Here is a 19,587-nt window from a genome sequence, read left to right as displayed (position 1 = left end):
TGTTTGGAAGTTGTGTTCAATGTCTGAAGGAATATTCTTGCATTTTCAGCCAGTCTCTGAGACCAGAAAAGATTCCTAATCATGTGTTTGAGATTGATGAAGACTGCGAGAAAGATGAGGTAAAGCCTGGGCTAGCGGTATGCTTTTCTTCAGGGTCACTTTTGCTGAAAGTGAATTCTTTAAGGAACAATGAAAGATGCAAGAACAAGTGGTTATGAGTATTTGTGGTCAGCTTTCTAACCAACGAATGGTTTTTAATTTAATAATAGATTACACTTTAGTAACTACTGAGTGACTTACTGTGTTTTTATCACTGGGCTTACCATTCTATGGTCAGTATTTTAAATATTTATGGAGATTAATAATGTTATATTTAATTAGGAAATAGGAACAGGACTAGTTCTGAGTCTGTTAAATGTTGACTACATGTATTGCTTGTTGACTGCTATTTTACTGATGGCTTTTATTCTATTTCAGGATTCATCTTCTTTATGTTCTCAGAAGGGTGGTGTGATAAAACAAGGCTGGTTACATAAAGCAAATGTAAATAGCACCATCACAGTAACCATGAAGGTGGGTAGTAGTTATATTAATTTATCATTTGAAGTATATTGGCATACATAATAAATCTGGAGAAATGTTCATTTTCTAAGGAACCCTCATAAAAATCTTTCATTTAAGTTAACATGTAGAATAATAGGTTTCATTATGGCTTTTTTATACATATGTCTGTTCTCATTTTTCCCCAACCAAAAATCTTTTAATGAAAGACTCTTAACAGATGCATATTTTTAAAGCTCCAACCTCAGAACAAATTTAGAAATGTCAACTTTTTAAAGATATGTAATGATGTTCTTATTGTCTGAATAAGGAAACTTAAGAAGAAAGTTGTCAGTTGAATGAAGAAAATAGCTTTATAAAAACAGGCATCGGAGATTCTTATGTGAAAATGGATTTAATGAATGAATTTGACGCTTATTAAATCCTAATTGTGATTGTGCGGAAATATATTGATATCTAAGATAGGAGTTCTATGTGTCCCATAGCTTCAAAACTGTGTTAGAAACATAACACATTAACTCCTATGTAAAACAGTGCCTTAGGGTGGTAAGAGCCTAGTTAGAAAACGGATTAGTGTGACCAGAGAGTGAAGTTGTGTGGAAGACAAAACTAACAACACTGAAAGGGAACGAGTACCATTCAGAGCCTTCAGTGTGTTGGGCATTAGTTTGGCTTTTATATGGGAGGCAGTGAAAAGCCATTAAAATCCAGAGGAAGAGCAAACAAGCTTCTTGAATATTCTCAGCAGAGAAACAAATTCTTCCATGATACCTAATATAACTGTTTTTTCAGATATTCGATATAAGATCATGTGGTTTATTGAGGATGACTCATAGTTCCATTAAGTATGGAAGGTCATTCTAGCTTTCAAATAGTCTGAAAGCAGAAACCATGGATGTCTACCTAAGGAAGACTCAAATTCTATCTTAATTTAATATTTTGCCTGCTGCTTTCCCTTTAGTGGCCATGTCTTGTTCTCGCTTTCATTTTCCAGTCCCTAAGATAATGAAACTAAATTGTAGGATCTTTCCTGTGTATTTATTACATAAGAACATGGGATTTTTTTTTTCACATGTGAAGTAATAAGAGAATATGTTTACTGGGGGCTTAATGTATTTTAAGCAACATACCAAATTTATTTTGCATCTCATTTTTATATTCTGAATTGAATCTGCATAGCATCCCTATGAAATAGGCACTATTATTATTGCTATTATTAGTTTACAGATCCAGTAAAATAGGCACAGAGAAACCTGATGGCTAAATAGAGCTCCCTCACTGGGGATATGGCTTAGTGGGTAACGTGCTTACTATGCAAACATGGGGCCAGAGTTTAGATTCCTAGTACCTACATAAACAAAAATCTGGATAACGTTACATTCATCTGTAATCACAACCTTTGGGATGCTGAGACAGGTAGATCAAAGGGGCTTGTAGATCAGCAAGTTAAATGAAACTGTGAGCTCCAGTTTTACTGAAAGACTGTCTCAGAAAATGAGGTGGTAAATGATAAAGGAAGACATTCAGTGTTGACCTCTAGCCTCTGTGAAAGCATACAGAGCTCCAAGTTTTCAAAAGTAGGATTTGAGCCTATTCTCTTGGCCAGTACACTGTCATGCTCATTATCTGAGTGCCATAATACTTGTCCTATCAGAGTCATCAGGTTGAGAAGTAAATGTGTGGAGGTTATAACTCTGTGTACATTGTCAGAAAATGGTTCTAAGGCTTTACACCTTTTAAAAGATACATAATGTATCTTTTTGTGGATTACAATGTAAACTTTCAATGCGTGTATATTGCATAATAAACAATGAATAGATCAGTATAATTGGCATATGCACTAGCCTAAATATTCATCACCATTGCATGAATGTGTATGTGTGTGTAAATATGTGTGTGTTGGGAACATTTCAAATAATCTTTACCAGCTCTTTTGAAATATATGATTAATGGTTGCCAGGTCTATTCTACTGAGCTATAGAAAGTATTTCCCTCATCTGACTATGTACCCTTGTGTGTTAAAGATTAGACTCCATTCCTCGCATAATATTTGCAAAATGTTAAATTGTTTTATCTGTACCCTAGGTTTAGCACAGCGCTAAGAAAATATGCTATAAGGAAATCTGGATTCATAAGACATTAGTTAGAAATTAAGACTTACTAAGCAATTTGCCATAAGACTGTTTTAAATTATTTTTGAAATCCATTTAATTACAATTTGCTTTACTGACAACTTTTTAACTTCTCAAGAAAACTTTATTTTAGGTAAAAACAACAACAACAAAAATAAAAACCCTCCATTTGCCAGTTGCCTGTAAAAATGTTCATGGTTTATATCTTCTTTTATAATTTTTAAAATACACATTGGTGTGGTAGCAAGACTAACGAGTCCCCAGAGATGTCCGTGTACTAATCCCTGGAACCTGTAAATGTTTGCTTACATTACAAAAGGGAATTCAATCTGCTAATAAGCTAATAGGGAGACAATTTTGAATTTTCCAGGCAGGCCCAGAATAAGAAAAAAGCTGACATGTGGAAGTGGAGAAGGGAGGGAGGCAGGAAAGGAGAGTTGGAGGAAAAGATGTGACCAGAAGCAGGCTCATAGAGAGATGGTATGTGGCTACCTTTGAAAATGGAGAAAGGAGTCACAATCCCAAAGAAGATGGGCATCCTCTTGAAGGCTAAAAAAAAAAAAAAAAAAAAGCAAGGGAGTAGAAAGAGATCCCTGTCCTACATTGGTTTTAGTTTAGTGAGACCAGTCAGACTTGTAACCTACAGAAATATAATGTAGTATAATCTATGTTGTTTTAAGCCACCAAGTTTGGAGTAATTTATTATAGTACTAGGAAGAAGATACAGTCAGCAAAGATTGAGTGTTCAGCTTGGCTGTTATCTTCCTCTGAGGCTGAAAACTCCTACACTTACAGGGGTCAGGAAGGAGCCATAAATTCACAGAGTGGATGGTAGATCTGAGGTAACCTGGTGACCACATGGGCTAGGTGAAGAGGCCAGCTGCTTCTTATTGCCAGCTAGCCAGTGACTTGTCCAGTTGAGCTGGGTTCTTTGCTTTGTCTCTTTTTATTCCCAGGTGCTTATATTTCACCTCTCTTTCTTCTCTCACTTATCTTTCTCTTCTCTCTTCTCTGCTCTCTCTCTGTCTCCTCCTCCCTCCCTTCCTTCCTCCTTCCACACCATTTCTTTTCCTTCCTCTCTTCTTCCCTCCTGTCTTCCATCCCTCTCTCCTCTTGCTGTGGAATGCAATTTTCATCTAAATTTTTAATTTTTTTAAATTTAATTTTATTAATTACACTTGTATTAATTAATTCACTTTGTATCCCTCCATAAGCCCCTCCCTCCTCCCCTCCTGGTTTCACCCTCTCCTCCCCCTTCTTCACGCACGCCCCTCCCCAAGTCCACTATTAAGGGAGGTCCTCCTCTCCTTCCTTCTGATCTTAGTCTATCAGATCACATCAGGAGTGGCTGCATTGTCATCTTCTGTGACCTGGTAAGGCTGCTCCTCCCTCAAGGGGAGGTGATCAAAGAGTAGGCCATCAGATTATGTCAGAGGCAGTCCCTCTTCCCATTACTATGGAACCCACTTGGACACTAAACTGCCATAGACTACATCTCTGCAGGGGTTCTAGGTTATCTCCATGCTTGGTACTTGGTTGGAGTATGAGTCTCTGGGAAGACCCCTGTGTTCAAATTGTCTGGTTCTGTTGCTGTCCTTGTGGGGTTCCTGTCCTCTCCAGATCTTACTATTTCCCACTTCTTACATAAGATTCCATGCACTCTGCCCAACCATAGGCCATAAGTCTCAGCATCTACTTTGATAGTCTGCAGGGCAGAGCCTTTCATAGGCCCTCTGTGACAGGTTTCTAGGTTGTTTCCTGTTTTCTTCTTCTGATGTCCATTTTCTTTGCCTTTCGGAATGGGAATAGAGCGTTTTATTCAGGGTCCTCTCTCTTGATTAGTTTCTTTAGATGTACAGATTTTAGTAGGTTTATCCATATGTTATATGTCTGTATGAGTGAGTATATACCATATGTGTCTTTCTGCTTCTGGGGCAGCTCACTCAGGATGATCCTTTCTAGGTCCCACCATTTACCTGCAAATTTTATGATTTCCTTATTTTTCATTGCAGAGTAATATTCCATTGTGTAGATGTACCACAATTTCTGCATCCATTCATCAGTTGAGAGGCATCTGGGCTGTTTCCAGCTTCTGGCTATTACAAATAAAGCTGACACAAACATGGTTGAGCAAATGTCCTTATTGTGTACTTGAGCCTCTTTTGGATATATGCCTAGAAGTGGTATGGCTGGATCTTGAGGAAGTGCTATTCCTAGTTGTCTAAGAAAGCACCAGACTGATTTCCAGAGTGATTGTACAAGTTTACATTCTCACCAGCAATGGAGGAGGGTTCCGCTTTCTCCACAACCTCACCAGCATGTGTTGTCACTTGAGTTTTTCATCTTGGCCATTCTGATGGGTATAAGGTGAAATCTTAGGGTCGTTTTGATTTGCATTTCCCTAATGGTTAATGAGGTTGAGCTTTTCTTTAAGTGGTTCTCTGCCATTCGATATTCCTCTACAGAGAATTCTCTGTTTAGCTCTGTTCCCCATTTTTTAAGTGCATTACTTGGTTTGTAGATTTTCAGCTTCTTTAGTTCTTTATATATACTGGATATTAGCCCTCTGTCAGATAAAGGGTTGGTGAAGATTCTTTCCCAATGTGTAGGCAGTCGCTTTGTTTTGATGACCGTGTCCTTTGCTTTACAGAAGCTTTTCAGTTTCATGAGTTCCCATTTATTGATGTTGCTCTTAGAGCCTGTGCTGTTGGTGTTCTGTTCAGGAAGTAGACTCCTGTACTTATGAGTTCTAGGGTTTCCCCCACTTTTTCTTCTAACCTATTTAATGTGTCTGGTTTTATGTTGAGGTCTTTGATCCACTTGGACTTTAGTTTTGTGCAGGGTAATAAGTATGGATCTATTTGCATTTTTCTACATGTAGACATCCAGTTAGACCAGCACCATTTCTTGAAGATGCTATCTTTTTTCCATTGTATGGTTTTGGCATCTTTGTCAAAGATCAGGTGTCCATAAGTGAGTGGGTTTATTTGTGGGTCTTCTGTTCGGTTCCTTTGATCCACCATTCTGTTTCTATGCCAGTACCATGCAGTTTTTATAACTGTTGCTCTATAGTACAGCTTGAGATCAGGGATGGAGTACCTCCAGAAGATCTTTTATTGTAGAGGATTGTTTTAGCAATTCTCGGTTTCTTGTTATTCCATACGAAGTTGAGAATTTTTCTTTCCAGGTCTGTAAAGAATTGTGTTGGCAATTTGATGGGAATTGCATTAAATCTGTAGATTGCTTTTGGTAAGATGGCCATTTTTACTATGTTAATCCTGCCAAGCCATGAGCATGGGAGATCTTTCCATCTTCTCATATCTTCCTCTAATTCTTTCTTCAGAGACTTGAAATTTTTTTCATACAAGTCTTTGACTTGCTTGGTTAGGGTTACACCAAGGTACTTTATGTCATTTGTGGCTATTGTGAAGGGTGTTGTTTCCCTAATTTCTTTCTCAGCCCTTTTGTCTATTGTATACAGGAGGGCTACTGATTTTTTTGAGTTAATTTTGTATTTGGCCACTTTGCTGAAGGTGTTTATCAGCTGTAGGAGTTCCCTGATAGAGTTTTTGGGTCACTCACGTATACTATCATATCATCTGCAAATAGTGATAATTTGACTTCTTCCTTTCCAATTTGTATCTCCTTGATCTCCTTCAACTGTCTTATTGCTCTAACAAGGGCTTCCAGAACTATGTTGAAGGGATATGTAGAGAGTGCCCAGCCTTGTCTTGTTCCTCTTTTCAGTGGGAATGCTTTAAGTTTCTCTCCGTTCAGTTTGATGTTGGCTATAGGCTTGCTGTATATTGCCTTTAATATGTTTAGATAAGTGTCTTGTATCCTTGATCTCTCCAGTACTTTAAACATGAATGGATGTTGGATTTTGTCAAATGCTTTTTCAGCATCTAGGGAGATTATCATGTGTTTTTTTTTTCTTTCAGTTTGTTAATATGGTGGATCACATTGATGGATCTCCATATATTGAACCACCCCTACATACCTGGGATGAAGCCTACTTGGTCATAGTGGATGATAACTTTGATGTGTTCTTGTATTCGGTTTGCAAGTATTTTGTTGAGTATTTTTGCATCAGTGTTCATAAGGCAATTTGGCCTGAAATTCTTTTTCTTTGTTTGGTCTTTGTGAGGCTTAGGTACCAAGGTGACTGTGGCTTCATAGAATGAGTTTGGTAATGTTCCTTCTGTTTCTATTTTGTGGAATAGTTTGAAGAGAATTGGAGTTAGCTCTTCTTTGAAGGTCTGGTAGAATTCTGCGCTGAAACCATCTGGTCCTGGGCTTTTTTTTGGAAGGGAGACTTTCGATGACTGCTTCTATTTCCTTGGAGGATATAGGACTGTTTAATTTATTTAGCTGGTCCTGATTCAGCTTTGGTAAGTTGAATCAATCAAGAAAATTGTCCATTTCATTTAGATCTTCAAATTTTGTGGCTTATAGACTTTTGAAGTAAGTCCTAATGATTGTTTGGATTTTCTCAGTGTCTGTAGTTATGTCCCCCTTTTCTTTTCTGATTTTGTTGATTTGGGTGGTGTCTCTCTGCCTTTTAGTTAGCTTGGCTAAGGGTTTGTCTATCTTGTTGATTTTCTCAAAGTACCATCTCTTGGTTTCACTGATTCTTTGAATTGTTTTATTTGTTTCTAATTGATTGATTTCAGCCCTGAGTTTTATTATTTCCAGCCATCTACTTCTTTTTGGTGTGTCTGCTTCTTCTTTTTCTAGGGTTTTTAAGTGGGCCATTGAGTTGCTTAAATGAGCTGTCTCGAATTTCTTCTTGAAGGCACTTAGTGCTACGAACTTTCCTCTTAGCACTGTTTTCATTGTGTCCCACAAGTTTAGGTATGTTGTGTCTTCATTTTCATTGAGTTCTAGGAAGACTTTAATTTCTTTCTTTACTTCTTCCCTGACCCAGCTGTCATTTAGTAGCAAGTTGTTCAATTTCCATGTGTGTGTAGTCTTTTTGCTATTTCTGTTGTTGTTGAGGTCCAGCTTTATTCCATGGTGATCAGACAGGATACAAGGGATTATTTCAATCTTCTTGTATCTGTTGAGGCTTGCTTTGTTACCACCTATATGGCGTATTTTGGAGAAGGTTCCATGAGTTGCTGAGAAGAAGGTAAATTCTTTTGTGTTTGGGTGTAAGGTTCTGTAAATGTCTGTTAGGTCCATTTGATTTATGACCTCTGTTAGAGACATTGTTTCTTTGTTTAATTTCTGTTTTGGTGACCTGCCCTTTGTTGAGAGTGGGGTGTTGAAATCTCCCACTATTAATGTGTGGGGATCTATGCGTGGTTTAAGTTTCATCAATGTTTCTTTTATAAATGTGGTGCCCTTGTATTTGGGGCATAGATGTTCAGGATTGTGATGTCTTCTTGGTGGAATTTTCCCTTGATGAGTATGAAGTGTCCTTCCCCATTTCTTTTGATTAATCTATTTTATCAGATATTAGAATCACTACTCCTGCTTGCTTCTTGGGTCCATTTGCTTCGAAAGCCATCTTCCAACCCTTTACCCTCAGGTAATGTCTATCTTTGTGACTTACGTGTGTTTCTTGTATGTAACAGATTGCTGGGTTTTGTTTACACATCCATTCTGTTAGTTTGTGTCTTTTTATTGGAGAATTGAGTCCATTGATGTTGAGAGAGATTAATGACCAGTGGCTGTTAGATCCTTTGATTTTGATGTTGGCTGTGGTCCTAAGGTTGTGTGCTTGGTTGCTTTTTTTTTTGTTTGTTTGTTTTTTACTGTAGTGAGGTTAATTATTTCCTGTGTTTTCTTGAAAGTAGCTAGTTTTCTTGGGTTGTATTTTCCCTTTTAGTGTCTTCTGTAATGCTGGATTTGTGTGTAGGTATTGTTGAAATTTGTTTTTGTTATTGAATATCTTGTTTTCTCTGTCTATGAGTACTGAGAGTTTTGCAGGGTATAGTAGCCTGGGGTGACATCTGTGTTCTCTTAGGGTCTGCATGATATCTGTCCAGGCCTTTCTGGCTTTCATAGTCTCTGTTGAAAAGTCAGGTGTGATTCTAGTGGGTTTGCCATTATATGTTACTTGGCCTTTTTTCTTGCAGCTTTTAGTACTCTTTCTTGGTTCTGTATACTTACTGTTTTGATTATTATGTAGCAGGAGGCTTTTCTTTTCTTGTCTAATTTATTGGGTGTTCTGTAGGCATCTTGTATTCTTATTAGCCTCTCCTTTAAGTTGGGGAAATTTTCTTCAATGATTTTGGTGAAAATATTTTCTGGGCCTTGGAGCAGGGAATCTTCTTTTTCCTCTATTCCTATTATTCTTAGGTTTTGTCTTTTTATGTTGTCTTGAATATCTTGGACAGTCTGTGTCAGGAATTTTTTAGATTTAATATTTTCTTTGACAGATACATCTATTTATTCCATTGTATCTTCCCCACCTGAGATTCTTTCTTCCATCTCTTGTAGTCTATTGGTTATGCAAACCTCTGTAGTTCCTGTTTTCTTCCCTAAGTTCTTTCTCTCCACAATTTCCTCCATTTGTGCTTTCTTTAATTTTTCCAATTCTATCTTCAGATCTTGAGCCATTTTGTTGATTTCCTTCATCTGTCTAACTGTATTTTCCTGTTTTTACTTGAATTCCTGCAGCTGTTTGTTTGAACAGTCCTCTTTTACTTTTATTTCTTTCAGTGATTTAAGCATTTCCCATCTAAGGGCCACAAACTGTTTGGCTGCAACTTCCTATATTTCTTTGCAGATGGCCATAATCTGTTTATTTTTATCTTCCTATATTTTTTTTATGGATGTCAATAATCTGTTTGAATTTATCTTCCTCTAAGTCTTTATGCATTTTATTTGTTTCCTCTGTTATCTTCTTCAAGAGCATAGATGTTAGGTCATCCTCTTGAATTTCAATTATGCTGGGGTGTCCAGTGCTACTTGCCCCTGGATGGCTGGGTTCTGGAGATGCCATATTGCTCTGTCTTTTGTTGGTTGAGCTTTTACGCTGTCCTCTACCCATTGGGCTATCTTAGGTGTTTGGAGTTAGTTTCTGGTGCTTCCTGGAATCCTGTGGTGGAGAGAATCCCCTTGGCAGGAAGATGGTTTTTCCTGAAGGAAGCCTTCTCAGCTTTTTGGGTATAGTCACTGGATGGCCAGTGTTTTTCAAGAGTTGCCGCTGCTCACCTCAGGCATAGAGATCTGAGTGGTAATTGTGGTCCTTGTTAGTAGAGAGGGCTCTCCTCTTACCTGGAGAAGTCCTGAAGACAGCTGCCCTGCTTCTGGCTTTCTTGCTGTAAATTTAGTGATCTGCTGCTGTAATCTGTTTCTCCCGTGGTTTGGTCAGTTTTGTTAGGGAAAAGTGGTTGCTTCTTGGAGCAGTATCTGGGGGTTGATCTCGGGGCTTCAGGGCTTCTGTAGGTCTGAGGTTGGGGCTCTCTACCCCAGTACCCAAGGGGTAATTTGTGGTGGGTGAGTACCGTTCTCCTGGTAACATAGGCTATCTGGCGCACAGCAGGTCCCTGGGTTGGGCCGGTCTGCGGGTCCTTTGCCAGGGATATACTGGGTCTAAGTCAGTCCCCTTTGCTTCGTTCCCTGTGAGGATTTCTCCCGACAGTGACTTCCAGTCTGTGGTACCCTGGGGCGCACAGGCGGCTGGAGCCCAGTTCAGTGATGGCGGCTTGTACCTGCCAGTCTGCAAGACTTTTTCCAGGGAAATACTGGGTGACCCAAGTCAGTACCATTTCCTTCCTTCACTGTGGGTTTTTCTCGTGACTGAGACTCCCAGTCTCTGGTGTTTTTTTGTGCCTACCGATCAGCCTGGGAAGGTGATCAGGACATACAGGCATGTGGCTCTGGTCTGGCGACCTAGTGCTTGTGGGACCCGGGATCTCTTCCGGGTTCTGGGTGGGTGACCTAATCGTGGACCCGACTGATTCCCATGATCGCTGTTTTTTTAGGGCCCAGAGTTCAGTCTCTTGGTCGCTGTACGAAAAATGTTGTCCTGCTCCTCAGACTCAGTGTTCTCCTGGTGCTGCCATATTGTCCTTCTCCTAATTTTTTTTTTTTTTTTTTTGAGATAAGGTCTCACTTGTCCCAAGCTAGGCTCAGACTTGCTATATAGCTGAGCATGGACTTGAATTTCTGGTTCTCCTGCCTCCACCTCCAGAGATGGAAACTAGGGATTCATGTATGCTAGGAATATACCCTACCAAATGAGTTGGACCCCCAAATGAGTTGCACCCCTAGCCTGTTGTCTTAAAACTTCTATAGAACAGTAGACAGGAGAAGCAAAAAGGAAAGTAACCAAATTGGTCATATGAGGCTACATAGCTTTTAACAAAATCATTTTGAAAAATAAGGACCATGGTGAGGGTTGAGAGTTATTTTGGTTATAGGATTCATTTGTCCCTACCCTTGTCCATTATGGATTGGAGATCGCTATTTGGAATACTGCAAGTTACAGTTATGTCCCATGTTCTCTGCTTTCACCTCTGAAGCCAAAGCAGTACTATTGTATTTGGGAATCTGCCAAAACTAGAACAAGCATGAGAGGAAGGATCAGCCAGAACTTTCTCAGAGATTTTGCCAAAGTTTCTCTATTCTATATAGACTAATGTGTTTTTTATTATTGTCCCATTCATGGGTTAGTTATACCTTGAGTGTTTGCTCTTGCATTTTTACTCTTGCTTGTTCACTGTGAACAGAGGGGCTATGAATGTATATAATATAAGCAAAGGGCTGGAAATGGTAGTGGTCTTGTAGTTGCTAAAGCAAGGGTCCAGTTCTGTGAAGCAAAGCATAATGAGGGCATTGACCTTGCAAACTTAGGTGCCCTGTCACAGGGTGGGGACTTTAGGCGCTCTGTCACAGGGTGGGGAGAAGCTTTTCAGAAGTCTGCATTGGTTCAGGCTTAATGAGAAGTTAAGTACCCACGGGTCAGGAAAGCAGCCATCCCAACACGTGTAGACAGTGGGGGAAGAGGTTTAACTAAAGCCAAAGAATGACAGAATAAGGGGTATGCTGGAAGGAAATTTCTGTTTGTTTCTAGTATGTGAATCTTCCAAGTAAAGACTACTAATTAATTTCATAAGCAAATGGGAAGGTGAGTAATTTTCCTCTACTTGAGAAAGGTGCAGCCAGAGTTCTCTGTCTGATGGGACCTTCTGCACTGGTGAGAAGCAATGGAAGCTTTAGCAACCTGCATCACAGTGACTGGGCTCACAGAACTGATCCCCAGAGATCTTTTCTTATCAGCAAATTCATGCTTTGAGAGTCGTTGTTAATTCCCAGTAGCCAAGAAGCTGTTGCAGAAGGGCCTAGGTACTAATCATGACTCACTGGCAAATAACAGCCCATAGAAGCCAATTTTCTGTGTATATTATCTGAATCTCTGTAATGGACCTTGACATCAGCTTGCATATCCCCTTGTGCCTGGCAATTGTACTTCTTCATGCATATTACGTATACAAAAGTTTTTTTTAATTGATTTTAAAACATAAAAACCAAAATATTCTGAGTTAAAAAATTTTTACTTTAGTAGCTGGGCCTGGTGGCACAGGCATGTAATCCCAGTGCTTGTAAGATGGTGGCAGGTAGATAGAGTTCAAGGCTAGACTGGGTGTGTGTGTGTATATATATATATATATATATATATATATATATATATATATATATATTCATACATATATATGAATTATGTCTCAGATACCCAAACCTGGAGTGCTATGTAGAAGCAGTTCTGGAAGATGTTTGAAATTACTCACAGTAACTTGAGCTCTTTTTTTTTTTAAATAAACAACTCTGAGTCTTCTAGGCCTTTAAGGTGTCATGAATAATATATTCAAAGAACAAGGAAATGAAAAGCTAGAATTATGAGTGAAAATGGAAAAGTAAAATGGAAAAGGATCAGAAGTTGCCCAGCATAGTCCATTTGATTTACAAAAGGAATTAGAAGACTCAATTTATACAATTATTTGAGAAGGCAACCATGCAGTCTTACACAATATCAATAACACAGCCAATGCTGTGGACTATTTTCAAGAAATTAAACCTCCTGTTGTGACTGCCACAGCATTCAAGTTGATATAGATGGACCCTACAGAAAAGAAGGGCACATGGACTACGCTGAGTTCTTGATGCAGGAATAAAAATATTTTCCCCAGTGCATTGCACCCTCCTCCCCAATTAGCCCAGAACAGTTAAGTTATAGTCATTACTATTTACTGCAGTTGTCATTATCTTTCCCAAAGTGCTTTTTGGATTACCTCATTATCCATCAACAAAGTGTCACTGAGACACCCAGGTGGTGGGAGAGCTGCTAATGATGTATCTAGCTAGACAGGGTTACTCTACAGAGTCACTGTGCCCAAGCATTCCCTCTCCCTGAAGGGATACTGGCCTTATGCAGCTCCTGCAGAGGCAAAGGCATTGATTGTTGTCTGGACACAGCAACTTTTCTTTTTAACCCAGCACTTTTAAATTGCCTGTTGTTAGCAGTCATGTTAAGACAGGACAAGCTTTATTACAATAAGCAATTTTCCCAATTTGTGCTTCTAATTAGTGAGAAACCACTCCACTATTCCAATTCCATATTCCATTCTTGGCTGACCCTTGGAACACCCACTTTTGTGTATCTTTTTGGAATAGGACTTGAGAGAAGCTGAAGGTAATTGTAGAGAATACATAATCGCTTAGTCAGGGATTGTAGTCCTAAGAGGAGCCTGTTTAGTTGCACTCTTCTTTCCTAAGTAGCTGCTAGAAACATCTGCTTTCTTTTAGCTCGTTCCCTATCACTGAGAAAAATTAATGTGGATTAGATGGGTATGCTATCGGGCATGACCTTCCCTGGTATTTAGAATTATCTTTCCTAAGGAATATAATGATATGTGGAATAAGGAAAAAATTTGATCTTGAGGGTGTTTTTTTTTTTTTTTTTTTTTTTTTTTTTGTTTAAAAGGGTTGTGCATTCTTGGCTGACCCTTGGGACACCCACCTTTGTGCATCTTTTTGGCTCAGTTTGATCACATTCCTCAGGCATTCTACTCCCCATTCTCAGCAATTAAATGTTGAAGCGCCTTGGTGTGTTATTGGGGTTGCAAGTTCAGCTGCCTGACATATGACTCACTTCTGGTGCCCTTTCTTTTTTTTTTTTTTCCACAAAAGAGAGCCATTTGTAATACATCTAGAGACTAGAAGTCCTTATGATTCCTTGACTGTTGAAAGAGAATTCTCTTTTTAGTAGAGGAAGAACAGCAAATCAAAAGAGAATTTCATCTAAGAAAACTTGTACAACATGAAAGTAATTATTGGGAGTTCAAGGTCACTGTGTATTAGAAAAAGAGGATGATAAGATCTATTATTTTTATTTGTTGCTCCATTTGTGTGTACCAATCTACTAGACTGCATCTTACAGAAAAAAAAAAAAAATGGCTTAATACTTGTTTATCATAGGCAGTGGGTTTCTCACTAATTTGTTTTTTTCCCCCTTTATTGAGTGACTACTGCTCAAAATTCATTTATTAGGTGCTTTCTATATATCAGACCCTCCTAGGAATCCTAAAATTTATCATTAATTATACAAGTAGAGGGTATTAGTTTTCTGGAAGGTATGGAGAAGTATCACATGTGGTCCTTAGGGCTTATGACTTTTTTTGATATGTGAGACAAATAATAAAATGTAATTATTTCTTTGATGGTTGTTCAGATACCAACTCCATGAGCATGGGATCTGAGATGGCTAGGCCTTATAGGAAGGGAGTTCCAAAGGCAAATGAGTGTGGATGCAATAGATACAGAGCACATGCAAATGTGGTAGCCATGCTAGATTAAGTTGATTGGTTCCCAGTATCCTTATGAGCTTCAGTTTCTCTTTTGTGACACGGAGATGAAGATAGTGGTAACCTCACAAAGTTGTTTATGAGGATTAACTGATATGAGCAAAGCACTTAGTCAGAGACAATAAGGCAGAAAGCAAGCTAGTCGTTATTTATATTATAAATATAAATAATCGAGGATTACAAGAGGCCAGTAACTGACACATAAGCCTGATTATGCAAGAAAAAGGATGCCATCAAAACTTTAAGCAAGAAAAATAGTTGAGTATGCAGTCTCTTGCCTATAGCCCAGTACTTGCGAGATTGGAGCACAAATATCACCTTGAGATTGAGGCTAGTCTGGGCTGTAGAGTGAGACTCTGTCTCAAAAAAAAAAAAAGTCATGGAGAAGAAGGAAGAAAGAGAGGAGGAGGAAGTGAATGAGGAGCAAGAAACAGGAGGGAAAGATGGAAAGAAGTTTAGCAAGGCCATCTTTGTCGAAAGTGTGAGAAAATAATGGATTGTAGCTATCCTCTTTTATGGTTTGCTTAAAATTCATTTTAAAAATCTCTAGAGCTCAACTGTGATAGAAATAGTCAAGAAAAAAGAAAAATTACTCTTTACCCAGTTTCTCATAGTGTAGAATTATGAAATCTATTCAAATGTGATAGGTGTCTAAGATGATATGGAGAGAGATGCGTTGCCAACCTTCTGGAAGGAGTTCTCCAGAAAGACAAATTTCTTGACAGTTAATATAATGAAATGTAAGTCAGTTTTCTTATAAAGTTTTGGGGATTCTTCCCTACTGTTCCTTCCATCATTGCTTAGAACAGTTCTGTGACTCAGCATGGCTCTTGTTCCCCTGTCTTCCTTGCAGACCAGAGTTTCACAATGCAGCCCCAGGCTGGTCCTGAACTTGTAATCCTCCCACCTCTGTCTTACAACTGCTAGGATCCTGCTTTCTCCTTTTCAATGCTAGCTCTTCCATTCTGTTTAGTTTAATATAACAGTTAAGTAGATCCTCCTGCTTCATTTTGATGTTGCTATTGCCCCTCCTACTCTGTTTCTTATCCTTCAGAGCTTTTTTTCCTTAGGATTTCTGGTTCATATAATGTAGAGGATGTATCCACACTCTAGATGACACACATAGGTAAACACCCTTGTGGTTTGTTATAAAAGATGAAAAAGGTTTTCCTAATTGGAAGACAGGGTAGTAGGCACTCCATCTTTCTTGTTTGTTTTCCATCTTTGATGAAATTGAGTGACAAGTAGCCTTTGTGCCTGGTCCAGAAGAGGTCCAAAAGGTCAATCCAACATCTCAGAGCCCTGAAAAGACTTGGTGTAATCTGATCCCTGAGAATCGGCTTTTCTTGCTTGCTGTCTGTCTTACTCTCCTGAATAGACCATTCTTCAGAATCCATGCTTCTCATTAAGTAAGATGGGGAATTGTCATCTGTGGTCACTGTCTAAGAGAAATAATAAAGGCAAGGGGGATGAGGAGGGTTGTGGGTATTGCAGAGAAATATTGTTTTATTGGATGAAATCACTGATAATATATTGGAGGATGAATTTTTCATTTTTTTTAAAAACTTTAATGAGTTTAATAAGCATTATTTTGGACTTAAAGCAATAGATGCCCTTAATATTCTAAAAAGAAATAATAAACTTTAAGAAGAGCTAGATGAATTAGGTAGATTTGGAGAGGCCTCAAACTGCACAATAATGCTGCAATGTTTATAGGTACTTAGAAAAAGTTATTCCAAGGAGATGAGGCTCAAGTACAGTCCTGAAAAACGTAGAGAGGGGATTGTGTAACTGTTCAGGCAAGAGATCTCTGGCTAAGAGTAGGAAGAGAAAAAACTTAAAGGGGTTCCATTGGGGTTCTTGAGTAATGACACATAAACCACTGTAGCTGGAGAAATGTGATTAGATATACAGGTGCAGGCTAGGAAGATGGCTCAGTTGGTAAAGTGCTTGCCCTTCAAGCATGAGAAGCTGTATTTGACCCCCCCCCCCAAACCAATGTAAAAGAGCCACATTCTGCAGTGCTTGTAATCCCAGAATCAGGAAGGCAGAAGATCATGGTGCTTGCTGGTCAGCCAATCCAGCCAACTCAGGTTCACTGAGAGAGTGTGCCTCAAAATATAAGATGGATAGCATTCAAATACACACATGGTAACCTGAGATCATTTTATGTACTATGTACTAAACTATGGCAGAGATTTAACTTATTTAAATTTTATTTTTATTATTACTGTTATTTGGTTTTTTTGTTTGTTTGTTTGTTTTGTTTTGTTTTGAGACAGGGCTTCATGTAGCCAGGACTCATATCAAGGTCTTGATCTTCCAGGCTCCACAACACAAGAACCCAAGTGCTAGGCTTACCTGGCAATTTTAACTAGTCCATACAAACAAATGAATTACATGCTAATTATAAGCTAATGAATTAATGCTAACTCTGAGTTTTTGGAAACCTATATACATTTTATCATGTTTAAATTAGATTGAGTATATGTTTTTATTTATCATTTCTTTATTGTGAAAACCTTCAGTCCGTGCTTTTTGGAAGTGTGTAGAACATTGTTATTTGTGATCACCTGATTAGGCAGTAGCAGTGCAGAGCTGCTTCTTTTTCTATGGCTGTCACTAATGAATCCTCCCTGGCCTGCTTCTCCTCTGCACCTCCCATGGCTTAGATTTTGTCCTAATATTAGTGGGAAGCCACTGAAGGGTGTGGGAAAGACTATCTTTGTGGATGTCATAGCATTCAGACTCTAAGTAGTGACCACTGTGAGCTTAAATATGTTTGTTTTTTTTTTTTTTTTTTTTTTTTTTTTAGGTAAGATGTGGGTAGATATATATCCTCCAATAATGGTAAAATAATCTTTATTGATTTCAAAATATTGGGAGGCCTTTCCATGAAAGCTATGATGTAGAATTATTTTTTAACATGTATATTCTCTCTGAAATGTACAAAAATATTTACCTGTCTCCTAAATAGCCTCATCTTGGAAAGTTTGAAAATGTCATGATTCTGATTTCTTCTTGGTTCCGGAGGAGTTTTGATGTAGGATGTTTCTTTCTTCTTTCAAAAAGGGACCTGCAGATGCCCCAGAAGTTAAAGCCTAACCTACAGTGGTACTAGTGAGATGGCTGGGAGGTTAAGAGCACTTGGTGCTCTTTCAGAGAGCTCAGGTTTCATTAGCAGCACCCATGTGGCATCTCACAACCGTCTCTAAATCCAGTCCCAGGGTATCAGATGTTCTGTTAGCCTCTGTGGTCACTAGGCATGCAAATGGTGCACATACATACAGGGAGGCAAAATACCCATATACATAAAAAATAACTTAAAATTATTTTTCAAAAACCCAGGTATATCATTGAGGTTTAGAATGAGAAGAAATCATAACTATCTCCTGATCTGTTGTTCTTTCAGAAACTAATTTTTACACAGTGATGACTTAAAAAAAAATTCCAAAGCCAAACACAGTGTCACACCCATGTAGTCACAGCTACTCTGGTATCTGAGGCAGGAGGATCAGTTGAACGAGGAGTGAAAGATCATCCTGAGCAATGCAGTGAGGCCTCTATTTCAAAAAAAGAACAAACAAAACAATTTCTTGCTGTGCAAACATTGTGCTTCTAATGTTGTATGGGGCATCTCACATGTAAATGTGTATTGTGAGTATAACTGTGAGCCTAGCAAAGCTAATGTGTAACTTGTTCAGTGAACTTCTAATGTATGGGTTGCCTCACATGTGTGTGTTTGTATGGGGGGATAACTGTCACTAGGAATGCTAATGTGTAACTTTTTCATGTTCAGTAAAATGACTGTAGAGTCTGACAAAATTATCTTATAGTTTGTCTGGTCTGGTCTTGTCCAAACATGTTTAAGTGAACAGACTAAAATAAGCAGCTTCAAGGACATTGTCACAGATCTTTGATGAGGGTCAGGATCCTAAAACGTTGAGACATCTGTTCTTTTCAAGTGCTCTTTTAGGCAAATGCTCTCTGATTTGTGAACTACCTACAGTGTCACTGTGAGGTGTAATTGCTGTGGAACAGGAAGTGATTTCCTATAATTTTATATCCTTTTGTTAATCTTGGAAGTGGTAGCTGCTGCAGTATGTCTTTGCTTGGTGAGACAGATGTATGTGAAGGTATTTGTGCAGACTGTAATTTGACTCTAGGTCACAAATGTTTTGCTCTGTGTTTTTCCTTCTCTGGCCTCTGTGGGCCCTGCAAGCAAATTCTGTCTGCATCACTAAATCTATACACTTTGAGTTTTAGATTTGGTCACAATTAAAATTCGATTTGGGTTGCAAGTTTTTTTTTTTTTAATAATGTTAATTTGGCTAGAAGATATATTCTGATTTTTTCATGTAATATTGCCATAACTTTTAAAAAGTCATATATGTACAAAGTCTCAATGCTCGGCAAATTATTCATTGAAAATAAACTCAGTATGTAATGGTAGGTTTTCTGGTTTCATCATTTTATTAAGAAATGTGATCTATTGCATGTGCCATCCTGCCTGGCTATAGTAGTCATTTCTGTTTATCATTTTTCTTGTATATTGATATAGATTTCTTTTTATAAACATAACTGTGGGTTAATTATATTATATACATCATGTTATATGTATAGTATAATTAATATAATATAGTATAATTAATATAATATAATATAATATAATAATATTAAATATGTATTCACATAAAGAAATACTTGAGTACCTCTCATCTGAAAAATCCCAAATTCACTGATTTCAGATTTTTGGGTTAATGATGTAATCAATGCCTGTCTTTCTGTTTCTGGATTACCTCACATAGGATGATCTTTTCTAGTTCCATCCATTTGCATGCAAATTTCATGATTTCCTTGTTTTTAATAGTTGAGTAGTATTCCATTGTATAGATGTACCCTAGTTTTTGTATCCTTCCCTCCATTGAGGGTCATCTGGGTTGTTTCCTGATTCTGGATATTATATTACAAATAAGGCTGCTATGAACATAGCTGAGCAAATGTCCTTTTGAATGGTGGAGCATCTTTTGGGTTATATACCCAGGAATGGTAGAGCTGGATCTTGAGGTAGTGCTATC

The 19,587-nt window shown here is 38.2% G+C and overlaps 1 protein-coding gene across 1 annotated transcript in view; it reads left to right on the top strand.

Annotated features, from left to right (window-relative positions):
* The window catches only part of Dock11 (dedicator of cytokinesis 11), a 210,185-nt gene that overhangs the window by 54,914 nt on the left and 135,684 nt on the right, over positions 1 to 19,587 (top strand). Inside the window, exons 5-6 of the mRNA XM_055604932.1 lie at positions 50 to 119; positions 478 to 573. Of these exons, the coding sequence (XP_055460907.1) occupies positions 50 to 119; positions 478 to 573 (166 nt within the window). The remainder of the gene's footprint in view (positions 1 to 49; positions 120 to 477; positions 574 to 19,587) is intronic.

The sequence above is a fragment of the Psammomys obesus genome, unplaced genomic scaffold, assembly GCF_907164565.1.
Source record: "Psammomys obesus unplaced genomic scaffold, mPsaObe1.curated_primary_1811, whole genome shotgun sequence".
Lineage (NCBI taxonomy): Eukaryota > Metazoa > Chordata > Mammalia > Rodentia > Muridae > Psammomys > Psammomys obesus.
Note: the sequence above shows the minus strand (reverse complement) of the source record. Positions and strands in the feature narration are given on the sequence as shown.